The 22,613-nt window shown below is 39.5% G+C and overlaps 1 protein-coding gene across 2 annotated transcripts; it reads left to right on the forward strand.

Annotated features, from left to right (window-relative positions):
• Positions 1–499: 499 nt before the first annotated feature.
• wdr26a (WD repeat domain 26a) lies at positions 500–21,630 on the forward strand. Of its 2 annotated transcripts, XM_040117090.1 has the most exons (14): positions 500–1,173; positions 2,496–2,595; positions 2,802–2,858; positions 3,972–4,108; positions 6,997–7,094; positions 8,304–8,460; positions 9,139–9,277; positions 9,388–9,528; positions 10,922–11,041; positions 13,473–13,618; positions 16,649–16,727; positions 16,839–16,968; positions 18,216–18,410; positions 19,059–21,630. In XM_040117090.1, the coding sequence occupies exons 1-14, from the start codon at positions 893–895 to the stop codon at positions 19,079–19,081; spliced, it is 1,803 nt and encodes a 600-aa protein (XP_039973024.1). In that variant the 5' UTR covers positions 500–892; the 3' UTR covers positions 19,082–21,630. The 2 variants fall into 2 exon arrangements, 1 of the variants encoding a protein (XP_039973024.1); XR_005706382.1 differs by lacking the exon at positions 19,059–21,630 and having other exon boundaries at positions 16,839–17,627; positions 18,216–18,277.
• Positions 21,631–22,613: the final 983 nt, after the last annotated feature.

Genomic DNA, 22,613 nt, shown 5'->3' on the forward strand with positions numbered 1-22,613 from the left:
GCGACTAGGCCTTAGGGGTGTGTGTATCTGTGTGTACTTGTTGATATATCCTGGTGGGGACTTTAAGCTGAATGCACACTAACCCATGGGGACTTGTGTCAGTATGTGGACAAAAATTGAGGTCCCCCACGGATACAGACTGCTTTTTGAGAGTTAAGACTTGATTTTAGGGTTCAGGTTAGAATTACGTTTAGGTTACGGTTAGGGTAAGGGTTAAGGTTAGGCATTTAGTTGTGATGGTTAAGGTGAGAGTAAGGTGCTAGGGAATGCATTATGTCAGTGAGTGTCCTCACGGAGATAGTGGAACAAATTTGTGTGTGTGTGTTTTAACGAGCTGCCACATGAAGGCAATTTAATGGCGTCAACAGCAATGGTATAATAAATCCAGAAATGGACCACTGTGTCTGTATGATTTAAATCATTTAAATTGATGCATGTAAGATTAAAAACTTGAAGTCTGGTTGCCCCCTAACGGTGACGCAGCCCGCACAAACCGACGTGAAAGACTTTCCGCCGACGTCACTGCGTATGTCCATAAACATAGCTGCAGCTGTCTAAGAGCTACAATAACAACCTCTACCCAACAACTTAACCGCGGCTTTAATGGTACCTGACAGCACCGCAGGCCGCCGAGTTTAAAAAATGCGGCTTTCTTAACAACTCTGGCCTCCGTTTCTTCGTCCTCCGAGCCGAAAACTAGGTTATCGTCGCAGCCACCGCCGCAAAACAAACACGGAGACTCGGTCGTAGAGGGAACAGGGCAGTGTGGGGCTGCATCTCGGTCAGTGGGCCTGTTTCTGGCCGAAGCGGTGGTTTTGTTATCCCGCAGTGTCCCGCTGCGCCTGTAATTCTTTTGTATACATATCGTGTAACCTGTTTAAACCGCCTTAACATGCAGGGTAACGGGGCGGGACAGGGCCGAGATTCAGAACTGTCCTGCCTAAACGGTGCACAGAACGGTGAGTCGTCCTCCACCGGGGTAGCTCACTCCAACGGACTTGTGTCAGTCACCAACAATGGAAACACTGTTAGCGATAACAACGGAGTGTCAGCCCAGTCTGCGCTCAACAACATTAGCAGCACGTCGGATGTCAAGAAGAAGAAGCATCTGTCTCAGTCTGAGGAGGATGTCATCAGGCTGATAGGACAACACCTACATGACTTAGGGCTCAAGTAAGTAAGTCGGCCAGTTGAACGACCGTGTCATCAGACAGCTGTCAGATGATGTGTCTCACTCAGATCCGTCAAGCAGCCGGGACAGTCAAGATGACCTCTGGATATGCTGTTTTCTCTCCAGTGTAGAGAGGAAAACAAACCAGTCCGGTACATCATGTTTAAATGTAGGGAATCTGTAGGCCCCGCAGGTGCATTTGACGTATAAAACCCACCAAACAAATAGCCTTCCACAGCTCTGTCTGGGATGGTGTTCCGCAGTGGATCAGACAGTACCGGACACGGTTGAAGTTTTGATGAAATTTTAAAGTAGTTTTCTTCCTGTTGCACACCTCTGTTTGACGCAGCGCTGTGGCGAACGGCAACAGAAAGTAAGTGATAACAAGCAGATGCAGCTTGGTGGGTCATATGTTCATTGAAACATTAACAAAAAAAATCCTAAATTTGGACAAAATACTAAATGCGGCTCAAAAATGCTTGTTTTTAAAGGAAGTTTGTTGTGGCCGGATTAGTTTTGTAATAGGCACATTGTGGGAGAGGCTGCATATTTTTACATGTCAAAGGTGTGGATGAAGTGAAGGGGTTAACCTCATGACCCAAATTCATGTTATTATATTCATACAGTACACTGTGTATTGTACTTTAAATGGGACTTAATGAACCATCAAAGAACTGAGGTTTCTAAGAGGAAATCTGAAAACTATTTTTACTATTAGTTAATCTATCTATTTATTTATTTATTATTGGTCCAATTAACCTATTAATTGTTTAGTCTATAGAATGTCAGAAAATTGTGAAAAATGCACATCACCAGTTTTCAGTTGGTGACTTATTCAAATGTCTTGTTTTGAAACACCAACAGTCCAATACCTAAAGATACTTTATAACAATATAAACAGAGTAAAGCTGCAAATCCTCAAATTGGAGAAGCTGCAACCATTGATTTGTACCCATTACATGAATGTCAAAATTCCTGTTGATTAATTTTCTGTCAGTTGAATAATTAATTAATTAATCAATTCAGCAATGAAAGGCATCATGCATTTTTGCTCAACTCACCCTTTTTACCTATTTTCACTGCTCATAGATAGTAGTTACAGAATAGTGAGCTAAGAATCAAATCTGTGGCTCGGCCCACTCAGTGCAGAGCGTCACCCATGCAGTCATGTGTTATTTAACAGTTTTTCACATGACAACAGTGAACATATTCTAGTTCCAGTCACCATATTAAAAATTGATCATGAGTCCCGATGCATTCCCAGGTCATTGATATGATGTAAATTGATTTTTCTTCTCTGTTTTGCTGTGTACATTGTTGACAGTCAGACGGTGGACCTCCTGATGCAGGAGTCTGGCTGCAGACTGGAGCACCCCTCTGCCACCAAGTTCCGCAATCATGTCATGGAAGGAGAGTGGGACCAGGTGGAGACAAGTTACCTGCAGTGCATATCCATACTCCTAGGAGTCTTTGCACTGTATTCATCTATGCACTGTATTTAAACAAAGTAGAGGAGAAAATGTGGATTCAGTTTGCTAAGAAACAGGATTGTTTCCGTGCTTGAACTCTCTGCTAGTCAACCTAACCTAGTAAAACTTAACTCTCGTGCTGTTTCCCTCTCTTTATTCAGGCTGAGAGTGATCTGAATGAGCTGAAGGCATTGATGCATTCTCCAAGTGCTATAGTGGTAAGTGGCAAGTCCAGCAATCCGCAGACCAGTGACAGACAGTTTTGTCTCTAATGCTGTGTTGTCTCATCAACAAATCAACATTTTATGTGCAGTACACAAACACAGCAGTCTTGACCATGGAGCTGTGAATATTGGGACAAAATACAAGAAACCAGCAGTAGTTAGCAGTAAAGTTCAAATATCTGTGTCAGCATCAAAGAATAAGATTTCTGTGAAATCAGCAGTTTCACAGAACAACCACTGAAACAACCACAGGAAAACATAACTTGACTTAAATCCTGACCTCAGCGAGTACTTTATGTCTGCAGTGAGAACAAAATATAGTGAGCATGCCAAGAAAATGCAAATCATTTCACTGTTTGAAGACATCCTGGTACTGGAGCTCAGTGGTCTGAGTGGTCTATAACTGCCTCAGTTATAACTGGTTCATTCTGGATGTGTTGCTTTCAGTGTGTTCACGCTGTCTACATAGTACCTTTTGAGATGAAAAGAGCAGGGCAGACATGCAACACTAATTATGAGCCTTAACCAGAACAGAAAGAGTCTTCTCTCACCTGCTGGGGGGACAAAAATGCACTGCTGGTCTCCACTAAAATTATAGTCTTTCCAGTCTGTGTGCAGTGTGTACAGATTTTATATGTTGGAATACCTGTTGTGTGATAATTTGATTAAACACATGAATTTTTCTTAGGAATTAGCTACATGTAAGTACAAAGGTTTTAGAACTAGATTTTTACACAGGAGTCCTCTTCAGGATAGGGCTGTTGGACTTGTGGGGACCCAGGGCAGTTGAAAACATTGCCAAATATCACATTGACAGTGTTTTCAACTTTGCAAAGCAGCATCAAAGGTTATTACTCTCTCTCAAATCAGCTGGAAGTGATTCATAAACATGCACCAAACGTACAGATCATAGTTGGTGAACCTTTCAAATAAATAAAAAGAATGAACACTCATTTCAGTCATGTGTGTTGGTAATGAAGTATTAGAATTTTCTGTCTTGATGTCATATGGGTAAATGTCGCAGAACACACAGCCTGCGGATATCGTGATGACTACTGTCCTTCTTTGTTATTTCTGGCCATGTCCTGTCCTTGTCTTCCTGTACAGCGGATGAAGTTCCTGCTGCAACAGCAGAAGTATCTGGAGTATTTGGAAGATGGGAAGGTCCTGGAGGCCCTGCAGGTCCTCAGAGCCGAGCTCACTCCTCTCAAGTACAACACAGAGCGTATCCACATCCTGAGCGGGTAGGTTCACCAGCAGACAGGGAAGCTGAGTCATACTGATGGAGGCAGAGTTATTATTTGCACAGAGAAGTTCACTGCACTTAAATTGTCAAATGTTGTTCATTGTTTACTTTTTTAAGTTTGTTTTTTTCCATGTTGTAGTAGAACGTGTCATATCCCTCAGAGGTATAGTAGGAATGATTCTGGCAGTCTCTCTGTTGACTTTGCTGTCACTGATTAGCAGAGATTGAACATTCAATTCTTTTAAACTCATTTTATTTATATAACGCCAAATCATAACACAAAGTTATCACAGGGCACTTTCATATAGAACAGGTCTAGACCGTAGTCTTTATATTTACAGAGACCCAACATTCCCCCATGAGCAAGCACTTTGCGACAGTAGCAACGAAAAACTCCCTTTTAACAAGTAGGCCCTTGAACAGAACCTGGCTCATGGTGGGCGGCCATCTCCCCTGACCAATTGGGTCAAGAAAAATACAGGGAGAGAGAGAGAGAAAGAAGGGGGGGGGGCAGGAGAAAATACAATGCAGGTTCCCCATAAAGATGTGTAATGATAATAAGACTAATAATAAAACTAATAATTATAATAATAGGGCAAATAAGACTAATAATAATAATAATAATTTAATAATAACCTGACTAAATATAACAATAATAATAATAATAATAATAATAATAATAATAATTGAAGCAGTGCATGTTAATAGGGATCATAGGGGCAGTAGGTGGTTTGCAGTTACAGATTCAGATTCAGTTACAGATTCTCCAGACGCAGAAACACCTGCAGAAAGTGACAGGCGGAGAGAGGAGGAGGAGGAGAGAGACGAGAAAGCACAAAACTATGGGAGAGAGAAGGAGCCAAGTTAGTAACAAGCATTAATGGAATATGAATGTGTAAGGATGGAAAGGGAGAGGAGGAGAGAGGAGTGCGGTGCATCATTGGAAGTCCCAAGGCAGTCTAGGCCTATAGCAGCATAACTAGGGATGTTTCAAGAGAAGCCTGAGCCAGCCCTAACATTAAGCAAGGGAGGTTTTAAGACACCTCTCCACGTTTACTCTTAAAAATTGAGAGGTGTCTGCTTTCCAAACTCAAACTGGAAGAAGGTTCCACAATAGAGGAGCCTCATAGATGAAGGCTCTGCCTCCCATTCTACTTTTGGAGACCCTAAGAACCAAAAGTAAGCCTGCATTCTGCGAGAAGACTGCAACTCTACCGGCTGGTCTTAACTCTGGGTTGTCATGCACTTTGCTACTGGCCATTGAAGGCTAGTAGCAAACAGTACTGAAGCTGCCAATACCCTTTGTGACAGAACTTGAACATGATCAAAATTAGATTATCAATGTGTCCCTCAGAATTCCATGCTTGTCAGTGTGGAAAACTCTCTGAAACAACAAGACCATCACAGAACACTGACACACTAAAAGGCAATCCACACAGACGGTGTTTCTGATCTCCACAACTTTTCCATCTCATGGATCTTCCATTTCTTGCAAACATAACAATGAAAACAGACTCCAAGACACATGCATGTGATGCACGGCACTACAGGATTTGCTATATTTTTTTATGCCACAAGCATAATCTCCACAGACAGCCTTTCGAAATCACACAAATCTCCTGCAGTCTGTATGTTTTTTCCCTTATTATTGGTATCAACAATGATCAATCAACACTCCAGTTTTGCTATGAGCCTTCAAGTTCACTATAAGCATTCCCTTTCCAACTAAGAGGTGGGATAAAATCTACAAATCAAAACTGAGAACTATGCAGTTTTCTTCCTGTATACTCCTTGTGGAGCCCACTGTAAAACTATTTATGTCCAGTAAATTTCTGATGCTCCTCAGCCGGGTGAAGACATTTTGTCCTCCTTCTGTCGTCTTTCTGCTGCTGGCAGGAGAGCTGCTGCTGAGGAAAGAGACGGCTGAACGGAGGTCTGAGTCAGTGTGGACTGCACAAATGGACGCCTCAGTAGTGCTTACATGATGCCGAATTCCTGCTTTTGATAAAGAATTCCCAGTAAGGCTGTGTTCAGACTGACAACCCTGTATCATAACTTGTGGGCTCCTCATGCATTTCAGTGAGACCACTGTGTTGGTGCAGTGGGGGTGCATCCACAGAAGGCTCCAGCAAAAAATAGCGTGAACAATAGTGTGAACAAGACTGATACTGACTTAACTTTTGCTGCAGCACAAGATAACATCAGGGGCTGCAACGTTCATCTTACCCCACCATCTGAAAGTTTTTGAGCAAACAACAAATATCCTGGTTGAGCTTCAGTATCTTGTGTGCAAAGTTGACAGTTTGGCCTGAGGGTGGAGCTAGAGGATATGTCTTAGTCACCATAAACACTGAAAAACATCTGGGCACCATGAACATCCACAGCAACTGTAGCATGTCCTGGATATTCATGACATGATAAAGTGGCCTGTAGTTGCTGAGATGGAACTCTGGGTCAACCTGATCAACATCCCCAAATGCCAGTAGGACTTCATGTGTACTAGTATGAGAGTAGCTTTGGTAGTTTTTTCTCACTTTAATGCTGGAAAGAAAACAAACAAAAAAATTACGTACTTTTCAAAGCTGGCCAAATATATATTTAGCAGATACACTGATGGCATTATACTTTTCATGTGCAGTAATGGCAACAATCAATAGGAAAACAAATTGATACTGGTGTTCGTCCAAGACTGAAAATCTAACATAATTTTCATGCTTGTTTATGATATAGTATTTGTGAAGGAGGAGTCTTTATTATATGAAATGCATGACAGAACGGGCAGAGATCAACACACTGACAAAGTGATACATTCATGTAAGCTCATTGTAAAAGCAGGCATGAGTGCATCTGACGGTAGCTGAGAAAATGTCATCATGTGTTTTGAAGGTACCTGATGTGCAGTCATGCAGAGGACCTGCGAGCCAAAGCAGAGTGGGAAGGCAAAGGCACGGTATCCCGAACAAAGCTTCTGGACAAGCTCCAGAGTGAGTGCAGTCTGACTCACACCCCAAACTTTCTGTACATTGATTTGTAAGCATTAACAGCAGTGGGTCATTCTCTGTTTAGTATGTGTATGAAAATGATGCTTCTCTTGCCCACTCTGAAATCATGCAGCTGACACCTACTTGACATTAGCATGTGTGTCCTGTCTAGATTATGTTTAGGTAAGATTCAGTTGGATTATATGTACTCATTATGATAATATGAATCTCTTATACACCCTGAAATCAGATTTTTGCTAATTTACCAAAACAGAGATTTTCACAAGAGTTAAATCACGACCTGTGCAAATAAGGACATTTATTAATATTTAGAATTTAGTAGTAGTATAATCTTGGCCATGATTATCTTGGAATAAAATATTATATGGATAATATAGTGTATCATAAAAATATGATGGAAATCTTTACAAAAAAACTGAATTTTTTTCTCACGCAATTTAAATAATTAAATCCCTTTTTAATTGAAGGATTGAAGGATTTAAATGCATGAAACAAAAATTTGAACTTTTGTCCGTAGAGTAGTTCAACATTGTCCCCCTTGTCTTGGGTAATATTCAGACCATGTAACACCGATTGGAAACACCTCACCTCACTTTGTTGCACATGTACAAAGTTTCCACAACTGGCTGGAATATTACCTCTTTGAAGACACAAATATAAGCGTCTCTTTGGACCTACAAACCAGAAGGTTTGACAAAGCATTGTGAGTATACGCACATCCAGCTAGTTGATTGATTGATTCAACTCCTGTTGGGTTCAAAATGGAGAGGAAAACAAACCTAAATGCTCTACATACAAGTATAAAAGAAACAACCACACACCAACACACATTAACCTACGTGCAGCCTGGAGAAGCAGAATTCCAGCTTCAGTAACTATCAGAGCAGCTCCATGTGTGTCACATGTCGTCTTGTGGTTGATTCCATACTTGGATGTTCCTTACTATGAATGGATGGATGGAATACAATTGAAGGCTAAATTATATTAACTAACTACAGACACCAAATAAAAAATTAAAAAATAGAATAAAAATAAAATATATGGAACCACATGTAGACTATACTATGTGCTGAATATTACACTGTACAGTGGCAGTAATATTATGGTAGTATAGTATTACTATAGTTCTGAACTAAATAGAATCACACACTGTGTGTGTGTGTGGGTGTGTGTGTTTGGGTGTGCGCGCAGCCTACCTGCCTCCCTCTGTGATGCTGCCCCCTCGCCGTCTGCAGACTCTGCTGAAGCAGGCAGTGGAGCTGCAGAGGGAGCGCTGCCTCTACCACAACACCAAGCTTGACAGTGGACTGGACTCTGTTTCTCTGCTTCTGGACCACGCCTGTAGCCGGTAAGAACCCACACACCAGGGCTGCACCAGGGCTCCAACCAGGCTAATTTATTACTGTGACTACTGTGTGTGCTACAGAATTGTATCCAATATTTCGTCCATTGAAAACTTTGTAATCATTTTCATAATGATGTTTAGATATAGAATAATTTCAGATCAAGGTTTTCCCAGTACTAATGAGTGAAGTACGGACTCCTGCACCAGGTTGTGTACCCGTGGGTACCATAAATTTTATATTGATTTTAAAACAAAAAAATAAAACAGATAACAGAAATGAAAATTAAGCCACATTTTTCTTTAAACACCTTAGGCAGAGTAATTTTATCAAGCCTAATTAGCCATCATGATTTTTTAAAATTGTGAATGCCTACAACACCTTTCATTATCAGCGTGGACACATGATTACTGAAAAATCTGTCTCACTTTAACTTTAACATCAACAACTGGGAGCTGACTGAGCGAGAGCTTTGCACATCTGAATAGAACACTACATTGCACAAAACAGCAGACAACCTCAGATCATATATATCTAATATATATTTACATACACAAACTGCAAACAAGTGCGTAAACAGCTTCAAGTTGACCAAAAAATCTATAAATAAGCAAACAGATTATAGTATGCATTAAGAAATTTGATCTGCCTGCCTGATGTATGTGTGTGTTCCTAATCTTTAGGAAACAGTTACCCTGCTATACTCAGCAGATTCTCACTGAACACTGCAATGAAGTCTGGTTCTGCAAGTTCTCCAACGATGGTACAAAACTGGCAACAGGGTCCAAAGACACCACAGTCATTGTGTGGCACGTTGACGTGGTAATCAATAATTTTCTTATCATTAGTTCCATTTCGAAACAGGAAAAATCAGTAGGTGTGTGAGAGCTAAAATAACTGGGTTAATGACTGGTTTGTCTGTTGGTCAAAAGGAAACCCAGCAGCTGAAGTTGATGAAGGCTCTGGAGGGTCATGCTTATGGTGTTTCATACCTGGCATGGAGCCCTGATGATGCCTATCTGATAGCCTGCGGTCCTGATGACTGCTCTGAGCTGTGGCTGTGGAATATACAGGTAAACCTCTCTCACACAGGATAAGAGTGGACATGCATGTCAGCTGGTCATTTGCTTCCTTCCTGGCTGGCTGAACTGTGATCCACATTCAGAAAAATCAAACAAGTAAAACAACAACAAAGTAAGTGAATGAAAGAGTTATGTTCACCACACAGTGAACATAAATCAGCAGCAGGCCACTGACCAATCACAACTGTGATGAGGCATAAAGAATCACTCTGCATGATTTTATTCATGTTTATTTATTTTTTTTATTTTTTATTTTTTATTTTTCTTTAACAGCAGGTGGGGGTCCCTGCAAGACAAAGACAATATTTTATCATAGAAGTCAGTTATATAATAATAGGACAAATGTAGTGAGATTTTTGAATATCAGTAAACACATTCCATTGCCTGTCACATTATTTAATTATTTTGCTGAGAATGAACTAATGGTGGACCTCTTAATTTTCTGAATTCAGTATAATACAAACACGTCAGCATTATAAAAATACTGACATGCTTATTAATTTAGCAAAATACAATTGTGATTATTTGATGATCTGTAATTAACTATCCAGCTGTAGCTCAAATATATGTTTTTGCTCATAATTAATTAGAAACAGTAGATTTTGCCACAACCAGCCAACCAACTTCCCCATGACATTCAGCCATCACAGCTTGTCCACCTGTCACAGACTTTGCACAAACTGTATTCCAAACTGATGCACTTACAGGATAAGTTAACATTTTTTTCGAAGTCTGTCTTACGTACATAAAAAGTTTTTGGTCACCCTCCTCCTCATACTGGCTGTGAAAAGATCCCTACTGAGTATGACTCTAATGTAAGAAATGAAGGATCATAATATGAGGCTTCAGTAGTCTGAGTCAAATCATGTGGATAGCAGCACATAATTTGCTGCTGCTGCTGGAGACCAGGTTGTTGAGAGTGGAGTTTGGGCACCAAAAAACCAAAGCAATGAATTCAAAGAGGCCAAATTCTCTGTAGATCTGAGAGTTGATGATAGTAATAGTTGGTGTTAGTAATTTTTGGATTTGTAACTGCACATGACTCCTTTCACATTAAACTTAAAACCTACAGCTGCAATAATCAAAAAAAATTAAAATATTGACTAGCACAGCTTTTACTAAGCCTAGCTCAGTTGTCTTACCCAGTCTCTTTCATGTAAAAAGCACCTGGACACTGAATGCAGACACACTGTATTCTCACTCCAAATAGTCTTTTCCAAACCCATTCAAACTTGAAGGGAGAACCATATTAGCCAGTAAGAGATTGTGTTTTCAGGTAATAAGAGGATCACATGACAAAAACCTTAAAATCAGTATGTTGTAGAGTGTTTGATGTCTGATCTTTTCAGTGATGTTTCTCCCTCTTCTCGGCTCTGCTGTGTAGACAGGGGAGTTACGCACCAAGGTGAGTCAGTCTCATGAGGATAGCCTGACCAGCGTGGCCTGGAATCCAGATGGCAAACGCTTTGTCACTGGTGGCCAGAGAGGCCAGTTCTACCAGTGTGTGAGTATCTTTCACAGCACACACTCTGTGCTGTTAGTGCCCACGGGCTCTGCGCATTGCATGCAGTGCCTTTACATCACACTCTTTGATTTGGAAAAAACACATTTAATAGAGGTGCATTGACAGAGTGTTAAGCACTACAGCCAGTACCAGTCCAGCTCACAGTTTGTCTGATACTGATACTGTAATGACACACACTTTGAAAACATACTATGTACGGTTTTTCATGTCTTTTGTCTAACTTAAATGCTGAAATGCTGTTATTTTGATCACTAGAGGAACCTTGGTAATTGAAATGACATTCTGATATATCGAACACTGAGGTTTTTGATCGGAGTTTATCTGGGCTGGTATGTAAACAAAATCTGTCCAGACTTTGACTTGTGAGTTTAAACAATTCAGAGTTAAAAGGAGGACCTTTGTATAAAGAAACTAACAGTAACTTTCAGCAAAGTATTAAGTGTTATTTTCATGAGCGGAGTAGCAGGAGTTTATGTAGCATGGCTGTATCACATCAATCATTATTGTTTTGTGCGCACCTTATCATGATGAATTCCTCTCAAGGTCTCATCATCACTCTGATGTTCAGAGATTTTATTCTCTTTTCCCTCAGTTTAAGACAGAACATAAAAGATATGACAAACCTTCAGCATCACACAGACGAACAATGTTGGGATTGAAGTCCATCTGAGTCCACTTTGAGCATTATAAGTTTGTACAGTATAACCCTACCTCCCTCCACAAAGAGGGCGGTAAGGCTGTAACTTGTCTTTATCTCACTTTATCAGAACCATAAGATCCAAGAAGCCAGTTAATCACTTGTCAGATATGTCTATAGTCACAAACTCCACTGGTAGATCACCCAAAAATTAATCTGTAGTGCACAGAGAGGAATTTATTAATTATGTCAAGCCTCAGTCCTGTGAAAATCTTTTATAAAACCAGCTTCTGATCAGCTCCATGTTTAGCCGCTATACATGTTGTTCACAGCCACTGGAAAAACAGGCTGGTTTATGTTATTTCTGAATTTAGAGAAATGTTTCTTTTAATTAATAACCAACCAAGTGTCCACAGTATTAACAGTCAATGAATATCCTTGTGATCTGGGCTGCGGGTCAGACGAAAAAAGACATTTGACTATTTTTTCACAACTGTGTTTATTGAGTTTTTGAAGAGTTGGTAAATATGTATATAGTTCCTTCAACCTCATAGCTTGATTTTTGTTCTGATATGCATGGCCATTTGTGAGATCTTATATAGACAGAGGTGTGCCTTATCAAATCCTGTCTAATCAATTGAATTTACTACATGTGAATTCCAATCAAGGTGTAGAAACATCTCAAAGATGATCAAGAGAACTGAAAGGCACCTGAACTAAATTTCAAGTGTAATTGCAAAGGGTCTGAATACTTATGTCAGTGTGATATTTCAGTTTTCCCTTTTTTAACAAATTTTTTTTTTTTTAATTTTAAATTCTGTTTTCGATTTGTCATTATGGGGTATTGAGCGTAGAGTGATGAGGGGGGAAAAACTGAGACTTAACAAAATGAAGAGGCTTGAATACTTTTCGAATGCACTCTACAGTGGCATGAAAAAGTTTGGGCATCCCTGGTCAAAATTTCTGTTACTTTGAATAGCTAAGCAAGTAAAAGATGACTTGATTTCCAACAGGCATGAACTTAAAGATGACACATTTCTGTAATATTTTTAGCAAAATTAAGAGGATGGCTTCTACAACAAGATAATGATCCTAAACACACCTCAAAATCCAAAATGGACTACCTCAACAGATGTGAGCTAAAGGATTTGCCATGGCCTTCACAGTCCGCTGACATAAACATCATTTAAAATCTGTAGATATACCTCAAAAGAGCAGAGTATGCAAGACAGCCTAATGGTTTTGACCTCAAAATGAAACCTTTTCTAATAAAGCTCCTCAGAGCAGCATTTAAATGATTTTAGCATCATTCAAACCATTATAATGGCTCAATTTTTTGTTTTAGAAAAACATTGCCATTGAAAATTGATTATGTGTTGCTATATGGCCATTCATTTTGTGTCACAAGGTCAGATCAGTGAAGGGGAGGGAGTAGCAGTGTGCATTGTTATCTGCTACACTGTTTCGTTTACAGAAAGTTGTGAATGTTCAAATATGCTGCACTTGGGCCTCATCTTCCCTGCTGTCGGAGGATGCTGTAGAGCAGTTGACAGTCCACCGGGCTGTTGGTCTCACAGCTCAGAGTCACGTAGTCATTAAGAGTACTGAAACTACAGAATTTTGGACCTGATCATGTCCTGAGCATATCTTCAGTTTTAGTACAGAAAAGAAAACACTGATCCCAAATCACATATGTAAGGTTCGTAGATCTCACTGCAGCAGTCTGGTATTGATATTGTTCCTGAATGCATTTTGTTTCCTCCTGACTCCCAGGACTTGGATGGAAACCTGCTGGACTCATGGGAAGGTGTTCGAGTGCAGTGCCTGTGGTGTGTGAGTGACGGCCGGACAGTCCTTGCATCTGACACCCACCGACGTATCCGAGGATACAACTTTGAGGACCTGACAGACAGAAACATGTGCGTCACCACCCTAACTGGGCTGAGTAACCTCAACACCCACTTTTCCTGCTCGTTCTGTAGATGTCTGCACAAATTAATCCCGTTATATTGACAGAAGGAAAAAGGCAGAGTGGAGTACTGAACTCCAGCACCACAAATGAGCCGACGACAAAAAAAAGGTCATAGAAATACATACAATTATACATACAACACATTGTCTTGAAATTGGTCCATTTTACATAAACGCTCATTCATGAAAATTAGTTTTGATTGATCAAAGTCTGCAAGGTTTATATGTGAGTAATCAAAATTCTAGAAATGCTCAAAATGCGAATAATCAAAATTCTAGAAATGCTCAAAAGTTGAAAAATGTCAAAAATCAGCAGAGGGTCCTTGAGACTTCAATCTTTTTGCAACGCAATCTGCAAAATATGAAGAAATTTTGCTTCACTGCAACTGATGGTCAATTACGAAGTCTGTCACTCTATTTTTCAAAATTTGCAAAATTAACTCCAAAAACTTGAAACCTAATGATTTGTTAAAATGCTGCCAATATTGATTCACAGATTGTTTAGATTTTTAATCTCCAGAGATTAAAAGTTTTGAAGTATGTCCAAAACTGAGGATGTAGTGACAATAAATGTCTTAGCATAATATGTCTTGTACAAACAACGTTTGTGTTGATCACAGTCATATGTGATTTATTTGAGTTAATACATTTTAAATTTAGGTGAATATTTAAACTCATATCCACGTGTATATGTATGTATTCCATGATTCCTTGTTTTTAAAATCTCGAATTGTTAATTTATTCTATGATTTCATTTCAGACACTGCAATACTTATAATCATAATTATGTTAGTTTGTCCAGGTACTTGTGAGCGTCTGAAAATGGAGGAACTATGTAGAAAAATGGCTATAATTCCTAAAAAGTTAACGCAATATTTTTTTAAACCCCTTGAATGAACCCTGAAAGTCTATACTTACTTACTTTCTGGTAGCTCAAAAGTAATTGGACAAACCAACATAATTATAAGGATTATTTTTGGCTGGACTGCAATAGCGCTGCTAGCCCTATAAAGACGAATGTCTTTGACCGAGTGAGTGAGTGAGTGCTGAAGTCACACCAGTAGTCGGCAGCCGAATATTGGAGTTTTCCCATTGGCCGTTGCGCTTTAAAAATAAATTTGGCGCAAACAGTTTCTTTTGTGTCATCAGGGGGGCGTTTAAAGGCAGTGTTGCTAACTTAATGCCTTTGTTAATAGATTTACTGACTTTTCAAACCCCTTTGATGGAATGCACTTGAATGGACTGCACTTACATAGCGCTTTTCTAGTCTTATAAACCACTCAAAGCACTTTACTACTGCCACATTTACTCATTCACACACATATTCTTACAGCACTCTTTTACATACGGCACTTTCTATACACACTCACACACCAATACATTTACATACGCAATTTGGGGTTCAGTATCTTGCCCAAGGACACTTCAACATGCAGACTGGAGGAGCCGGGGATTGAACCACCGACCTTCCGTTTAGTGGACAACCAGCTCCACCTCCTGAACCACAGCCACCGCCTTAAGTGACTTTTTTCAAAAAAGCACGTAGCAAAAATATAGCAACTTTTTGGACAAACAATGCCACATGAGGTTGAGGTTGGGCTTTTCCTCTGCAGGCACACCTCTCTCTCAGACAACATCATGGTTATAAAATCATAAAAGCAGTGCAGAGCAGCAGCTTGGAAATTGCTTGGAAGTGACTTCTGCTAAACATGTGGTCTTAATGGGCTGCATTTCAAGTCACTATTTCATACTTGTTCCTTTGTTTGACAACAGAAGCAGCAAAAACATGTAAATGACAACAGTTTCATTGGGAATTTTGCTGTATTAAAATACTATATATGTGAGCACAGGCAGTAGGAGAGAATTAAACAGATAAAGGGCAGTCCAGTCATATACTAGAAAATGACCTACTCTTGTAGGATGAAAATTTGGCCAGGTCAAGAACACTTTCGAGCAGGTTGGTGTCCCTTGCTTGTAGACTTTGAAAATGATACACCTACCTCCTCGAAAGTGTTCTTGACCTGACCAAATGGTATGAAGGGGTTTTCTTCACCAAGGAAAGAATTCTGCAGTCATCCACTTTATATTTCTGTTGTCTTCCAGGCTTTTTGGTGTTGCTGGGCTCACCAGTGCATTCCTTCTTTTTTTAAGAATATGCCAAATTGTTGATTTGACCACCCCTAAAGTTTCTGCCATCCGTCTGATAGGTTAGTTTTGTTTTTTCAGCCTAATGATGGCCTCCTTTATTTGCATCGACATCTCTTTGGACCGCATATTGAGAGTTCCCATGAACAGCTACCAAATGTAATTTGAACACTTGGAATCCACTCCAGACCTTTTGTCATCTTCATTTGTCATGAAAAAACGAGGGAACAAGACCACACCTGGCCATGAAACTGATCAATTGTCAATTGTCCACTTACTTGTGAGACTCTGAAAATGAAGTATGTATAAAAATGGTTGTAAAAATAAATGGTTAATGCAATATTTTTGTTAAACCCCTTAAATTAAAGCTGAAAGTCTACACTTCAATTACTTTGTTTCAAATCCACTGTGGTGTTGTACAGAGGCAAAATTACGAAACCTGTGTCTGTCTTTGAACAGACACAAGTTTCTTATTTACCTAATTGTATGTACTGTTTATATACACCATTCAGCCAAAACATTAAAACTGGTAACTGGTTTTAATGTTGTGGTTGATCAGTGTATATCCAAAATGTCAAAGGTCAACTTCACTGTGACATCATAATGTTCTGCAAATATACTTATTGCCTTTTTATTAAATTCCTACAAAATCTTCACTACATGTATTATATGAGTCTGGACAGACATGCATGTAAACTCAAACTTGTGTGGTTGGTGGAGGCATACAACCACAGGGAGATAATTGTACTTTCTTCTGTCTTGAAGCAGTGGGCATCTCTGTGTAGCCGTATTTGCTCTGCCTGTGGATCATGTTGTGTGTTGTATCATTCCAGAGTGAAGGAGGACCGTCCCATCATGTCTTTCACTGTTTCCAAAAATGGAAGGTTAGCTCTGCTCAATGTTGCTTATCAGGTGAGCAGCTTGTTACCTCCTCACATTTCACACCACAGTGTACTTTAACTTGAACTTGAACTAGTTACTACAGATTTTGAAATGTGATTTTGAAATCATGTACATTTATAGGGAGTGCACCTTTGGGACCTGCAGGACCGGGTGCTGGTGAGGAAGTACCAAGGGGTCACCCAGGGCGTATACACCATCCACTCCTGCCTCGGAGGGCACAATGAAGACTTCATTGCTAGTGGCAGTGAAGGCAAGACAGCATGAAATTTAGCAAAATTCAAAAGAAAAGAAAAAAAAATTAAACAGTATTTGTGGCAATTGCAGAAGTTTGGACACCCTACTAAGTCAGTACTTGGTAACCCACCCACCCCCCTTTTGGCAAATTTTCACAGGTTGCAAACTCTATTCCAGTTGATTTTGAGGTCTGCTTTGGGCCATTGTCCTGTTGAAAAAGCCAGCCTCTTTTTACTTCCAATTTTTTGACTGACTGCAGGACATCTGCATCCAGAATTTGCTGATATTTCATTGTTTCCTCTATTTGTGCAATGTTTTCTGTGCCACTAGCTGCCACACAACCCCAAAGTAGAGTATTTCCACACCAACATGGGGCAGCTGGCAAGGTTTTATGCTCCTTTTTTCTCTGAAAAAAAAACACCTGGTGATTGTGGCCAGAGAGCTTGGTTTTAACTTCATCTGTCCACAGCATTTGTTTCCAAAACAACTCTGGCTTATATAGATGTTGCTTTGAATACTGCAGACATTGACTTTTGTCTTAAGATCGCAGGTAAGGTTTCCTTCTGATGACTTCCTTGTAGACCCTGTTTGTGCATCAACTCTGCATAGTGGAACAGTTTCCCACCACTCCAGCATCAGCTAAACCTTCCTGCAGCTCCTCGGCAGTCATTTCAGGTTTTGGCTTTGGCTTTCTGCGCAGCAGAAATTCAGTTTTATCCAGCTCTTGTCTTGACTTCCACAGTTCACCCTGCCATTTCTTAATGACATTTCATACAGTGGAAATTTAAAGAATCAGAGAATTTATTATCAGCTGATAATTCCTAATGGCAAGTCTTCATCTGCGTTACAACAGAAGAGTTAATGAATTGTGTGTTTTACGACTAGAAGGGTGTTAAAATTTTGCATAGAACAATATGAAAACATCTCTGCAAACCCATGCAGAGAATGGTGTTATGGGTAACCCTAGGTCACACATTTCCTCAATCCCAACAAAACATCATGCCGACATGCATGACAAGCAAGCAAAGTAAACATTATACAAGTTGTACATACAAGTATAAAAAGAAACAACCAGGTGATCATCTCTGAGCGAACATTGTGCATGTTCACCTTGCTTGCAGCCTGGAAAAGCAGAATTCCAGCTTGAGAAGTATTCCAAATTATGAGTAAACAGATTTTTCATTTGTAAAATTGGCGGAGTTGCCCTTTAAGTCGAATCCAGTAAACTGGTAGTAGCTAATGAACTCTCTTGTCACCTGTCAGACCACAAAGTTTACATCTGGCACCGGCACAGTGAGCTTCCCATTGCAGAGCTGACTGGTCACACCCGCACAGTCAACTGTGTGAGCTGGAACCCAGTCCTGCCCGGACTGCTGGCCAGCGCCTCAGACGATGGAACCGTCCGAATCTGGGGACCTGCCCCCTTCCTGGATGTCCAGGATGGAGAGGGGCTCAATGGTATGAACATTAAAACTAGTATTCATAGTTGTACAGTTCATTAGTGTATGAAATCCAAGTGCTGAGGGATGCACATTTCTATCACTGTTGTATTTGTTGCATTATCTTTTAGCCACTACTTTCATCAGGCCTCCCGACCACATGGATGTTTCAGGTTCTGAATGTCGATTAAATAAAAACAATATTAATATATATTATAGTCTTGATTTGAAATTAAGTGAAATTAACTCTCCATGTCTTATATGAAGTTGGATAATGGACCTTTCTTTCAAAATGTTACAGTAATTTATTTTGGATGTTATAACGCATGTACAAGGATCTCAGTATCTGAACTGGATAACTGCATATTTTTAAGTTACGTGGGTGTAATAAGGCAGTTTTAATGTACTTAATACGTGGCTTAAAAGTGAGAGTGATCAAAAACTGCACCCAAATTATTAACTGAGTTGCTCTGAGAAATTGTGCAACCATTGAGATAAATGGGAAAATTTATCAAAAGGGTCTGAGTCTAGCAACATTGCAGTCTTTTGGGCATTCAACTGTAGGAAGTTCTTGCTCATCCAATGATGGACGTCTGATAAGCACATCTAAGTGGAGCAGGTGAGCTATCAGGATGATGTGATTTCTGTCTTTTTCCTGTCCTGCCAGTATGTTGCAGCATGGACAGCTGATGATCTGCTGGTGCTCTGAACCTGAGGAGTCTCAAGACTCTGTAGACACTTGAATGGATGAAGCTTGGGAAGCTTTGGTGATTGGACAGCTGCTTCCTGGAGGCGGGGCTGGCAGTGCTCCGTGTCAGGATGTCACCACTCAGAGATGTCCGACTCAGTCACATTACTAAGAGCAGAGCCAGCTAGATAAAGCTGGGCTTCAGGACCTCCAGTATCTGACCCACCTCCTCCTGTCTGGACCTCAGCACCATCCAGGACCACCCACCTCCTCTTATTTATTATCAGCTACATTATTTATTCATGAGTAGTTCACTGACTAGTGCTAGTCTTTGACGTACCAGTGACTGGTGGAGGCGTGTGTTCTTAATTTTCTTCAGGTCTGTGTCTGAGCTGCTGAAATGAAGAAGCTTCAGCTCTATCCCTCTTTCAACTCCTGACCCTTTTAAGAGATTTTATCTGCAGAAACATTTGATGGCTGTAACACCCCCTTGAAGAGGAGGATCTTTGAAAATGCATTTTTTTAATGCAAAACACCTTCTGTTTTTTTTTTCTCCCTTCAGCTTTCCTGCGTAAAGAAGAAAGATTAGTATTTGATGAGCACGTTGCATAGGATTGCACAGGGCAATGTGTTTGATAGCTAGCTTGTGTTTTACACTTGCAGTATGTCCTGCTTATCTACTAAAATATGTTGAGTTGTTGGCTGCCTTCTGAGAGTATATACAGCAGCTGATGTGTGGAAGCCTATAGAGTTCAAAGGATTATCTGTCAACCCTTACCTCTGCATATGGATTATCTGAGTGTAGTCACCTTTATGCTGTCAGTTCGGATTGGCTCTTTATTTTGCTGTTACATCTTTGCTCTGGCTTCACTATTTGCTCTATGTCTTTTTCTGTTGCAACCTGTTGCCACTTCTCCCTGCATACAAACAACATACTTCATATGAATTTCTTTTAATTTGGTTTAGTTGTTACGTGTTTTAAGTTTCATTTATCACTGTTTCTTTTTGATTTACTACAAGTGGTGCTCTGACATTCAAGGATACACTCCCTGACCCAGTGAAGCCCCCAAGGCCCCAGCTCAACTGTCAACTGTTTTATTCTCCGTTTCATTCTGTCTTCAAATTATGTAAAAAGATCAGATCCAACATTGTGTTCTGTCTGTTTCTCAAAACTTTCTGACTTCTCAACTGTCTGTAGCTCTCAGCTCCAAGCCCATTGGTTCCTACTAAGGACATGAATTTTTAAAAACACCTCACAAATAGTTTAATTCTTAAAAAGGCTTGTTAATTTCGTAAAACAGTTGCTCACTGTAGTGTTTATCAAACTAACAGGAGAAAATAATGTATTTGTAGGGAACTGAAAATAGTGTTTTCAGGGCAGCAGGATGGGGCAGAAGGATGGTGTGTGTGGGACTGAGTCAAAATAAACTAGTGTGTGTGTGCTCATGGTAATGAAGGAACATGTCAACTAGTGCAACAGTGTGGCTCACTTATGTGTTTTTCATAGTTTGTGGGCAACATTGGAGCTATATTGCACAGAGGAATAAGATTTATCATGCCTTGATACACACACGTACAATGCTTGTTAGTAGAAGACTGTCCGTGTTTCTTGGTCTGTAAATGAGATTTGTTCATTATTTTTATTTATTTTTTTTTTTAATGGTAGCCTTATCCTTTGAGTTCAACACATTACCAGTGACCTGAGAGGACACACAGTAACAAAATGTGTGTCTTTAACAGTCACTGTGTAACACATTTGTACACAACTGTAACATTCAGTAATTATGAACTTCTACAAGGTTTTTCCTGTCAGATTTAAAAGATCAGTCTTGCCTGATATGATGTTTAATGTAATATGTGCTGTATATTTGTATGATATGGCATGTATTATGGTTAGTTTCAGGGTTCCCACAACTGTTTTTACAGATTTAAAAAAAAATAGTGTTAGCTGCTCTTCATACCAAATATTTTTGACTGTACTACTATTGTAATATAATACAAGTTGACATTTTCACCTGCTAACACAAATTTGTTTTGAGATTCAGAAACTAGAGTTTAGCCAAAATCAAATTTCATTCTGCTTATTGTAACATTTTTCCAAACTGCATCTACAGATTCTGTTGACAAGTTTATTAGAATGACAATTCATTTTCCAAAACCTTTCCAGTCCTGGATGATAACTACAGAACAGCGAGTACTATGGGAACCCTGTTTATCTGCCCAGGCACCGTCACCAGCTCATCACAGAACACACACACTAGTGGCACACAACAATAGATGTCTCACACACACTTCTGAGTCAATCACAGATGTGACGGTCTAGCTTCTGTGACTTTCTTAAGGTTTTTTATTCTGAGTATTTCAGGCTTCGCTTTTCGCTGTAAGAAGCCAAAGTAGGAACTTTGTTTGCTTGCAGGCAATTTCTGCCAGAAACAACTTTACATTTTAAATGTATTATTACAAAAAGTGATTGTACTGTTCTGTATTGTTCTGTAGGAGAAGTGTTATGTATTCATATTTTAAATAAAGCATTCAGGGTTTTAAAATGTCATTTACTTGGAAATGTCATTCACTTGATCTAAACTTAGCATAGTTTTTCTTTTTCATATATGACTGAACAACACCTGAGCAAAAAACATTTGAGTCTAACCGTAACCCCTTCAGTCTGCATCCACTGTGGACGTTACATTATTTTATTGTATTATATTTGGTTTTGTTTGTTTTTTTTCAGTCCATTAAAGTACACTGTTGTAAAATTTGACCTCAGCCCAGTAAGTAGATTCACCATTCTAACCATTAAATGTTGTGACTTATAAGTTGTCAGAGTGAGACATGTTAGACAGACAAAACATCTATCTGTATACTAATATCAATATAATGTAATGTTAGTATATTAACTTATGATACTAAATGTTAATTTGAAGATGTTTCAATATGGAATATACAGTTAGGTACATAGGTATTTGCACAGTGTTACAGTTTTCGTAATTTTACATCTGTACACCACAACGGATTTGAAACGAAGCCATCAACATGTGATTGAAGTGTAGATTTTCAACTTTAATTCAAGGGGTTTGACAAAAATATCACATTAACCATTTAGGAATTGCAGATTTTTGTACAGTCCCACATTTTCACAGGCTCAAAAGTAATTGGACAAATAATAATTATAAGGAGTATAAGGATTATTTTTAATACTTGGAAGAAAATCCTTTCCAGTCAATGACTGCCTGAAGTCTGACTGACTTGGCCATCGAAGAATATTCCATTTCTTTACCTTGAGAAACTCTTAGGTTGCTTTTGCAATATGTTTTTGGTCATCATCCATCTGTACTCTGAAACACTGTCCTATTGGTTGTACAGCATTTGGCTGAATCAGAGCAGATAGTATAGAACTATACGTTTCAGAATTCACCCTGCTGTTTCTATCAGCAGTCACATCATCAATAAACACCAGTGACCCAGTTCCATTGGCAGCCATACATGCCCATGCCATAGCACTGCCTCCACCATGTTTGACAGATGATGTGGTAT

Source organism: Xiphias gladius, chromosome 22 (assembly GCF_016859285.1).
Source record: "Xiphias gladius isolate SHS-SW01 ecotype Sanya breed wild chromosome 22, ASM1685928v1, whole genome shotgun sequence".
Lineage (NCBI taxonomy): Eukaryota > Metazoa > Chordata > Actinopteri > Istiophoriformes > Xiphiidae > Xiphias > Xiphias gladius.

Bases quoted from the DNA above. Each gene is read 5' to 3' on its own strand.
- wdr26a (XM_040117090.1), top strand. From the start codon at position 893: ATGCAGGGTAACGGGGCGGGACAGGGCCGAGATTCAGAACTGTCCTGC. The intron at 2,596-2,801 runs GTGGAGACAAGT...CTCTTTATTCAG, and splicing joins TGGAAGGAGAGTGGGACCAG to GCTGAGAGTGATCTGAATGA. The intron at 13,619-16,648 runs GTGCGTCACCAC...GTATCATTCCAG, and splicing joins GACCTGACAGACAGAAACAT to AGTGAAGGAGGACCGTCCCA.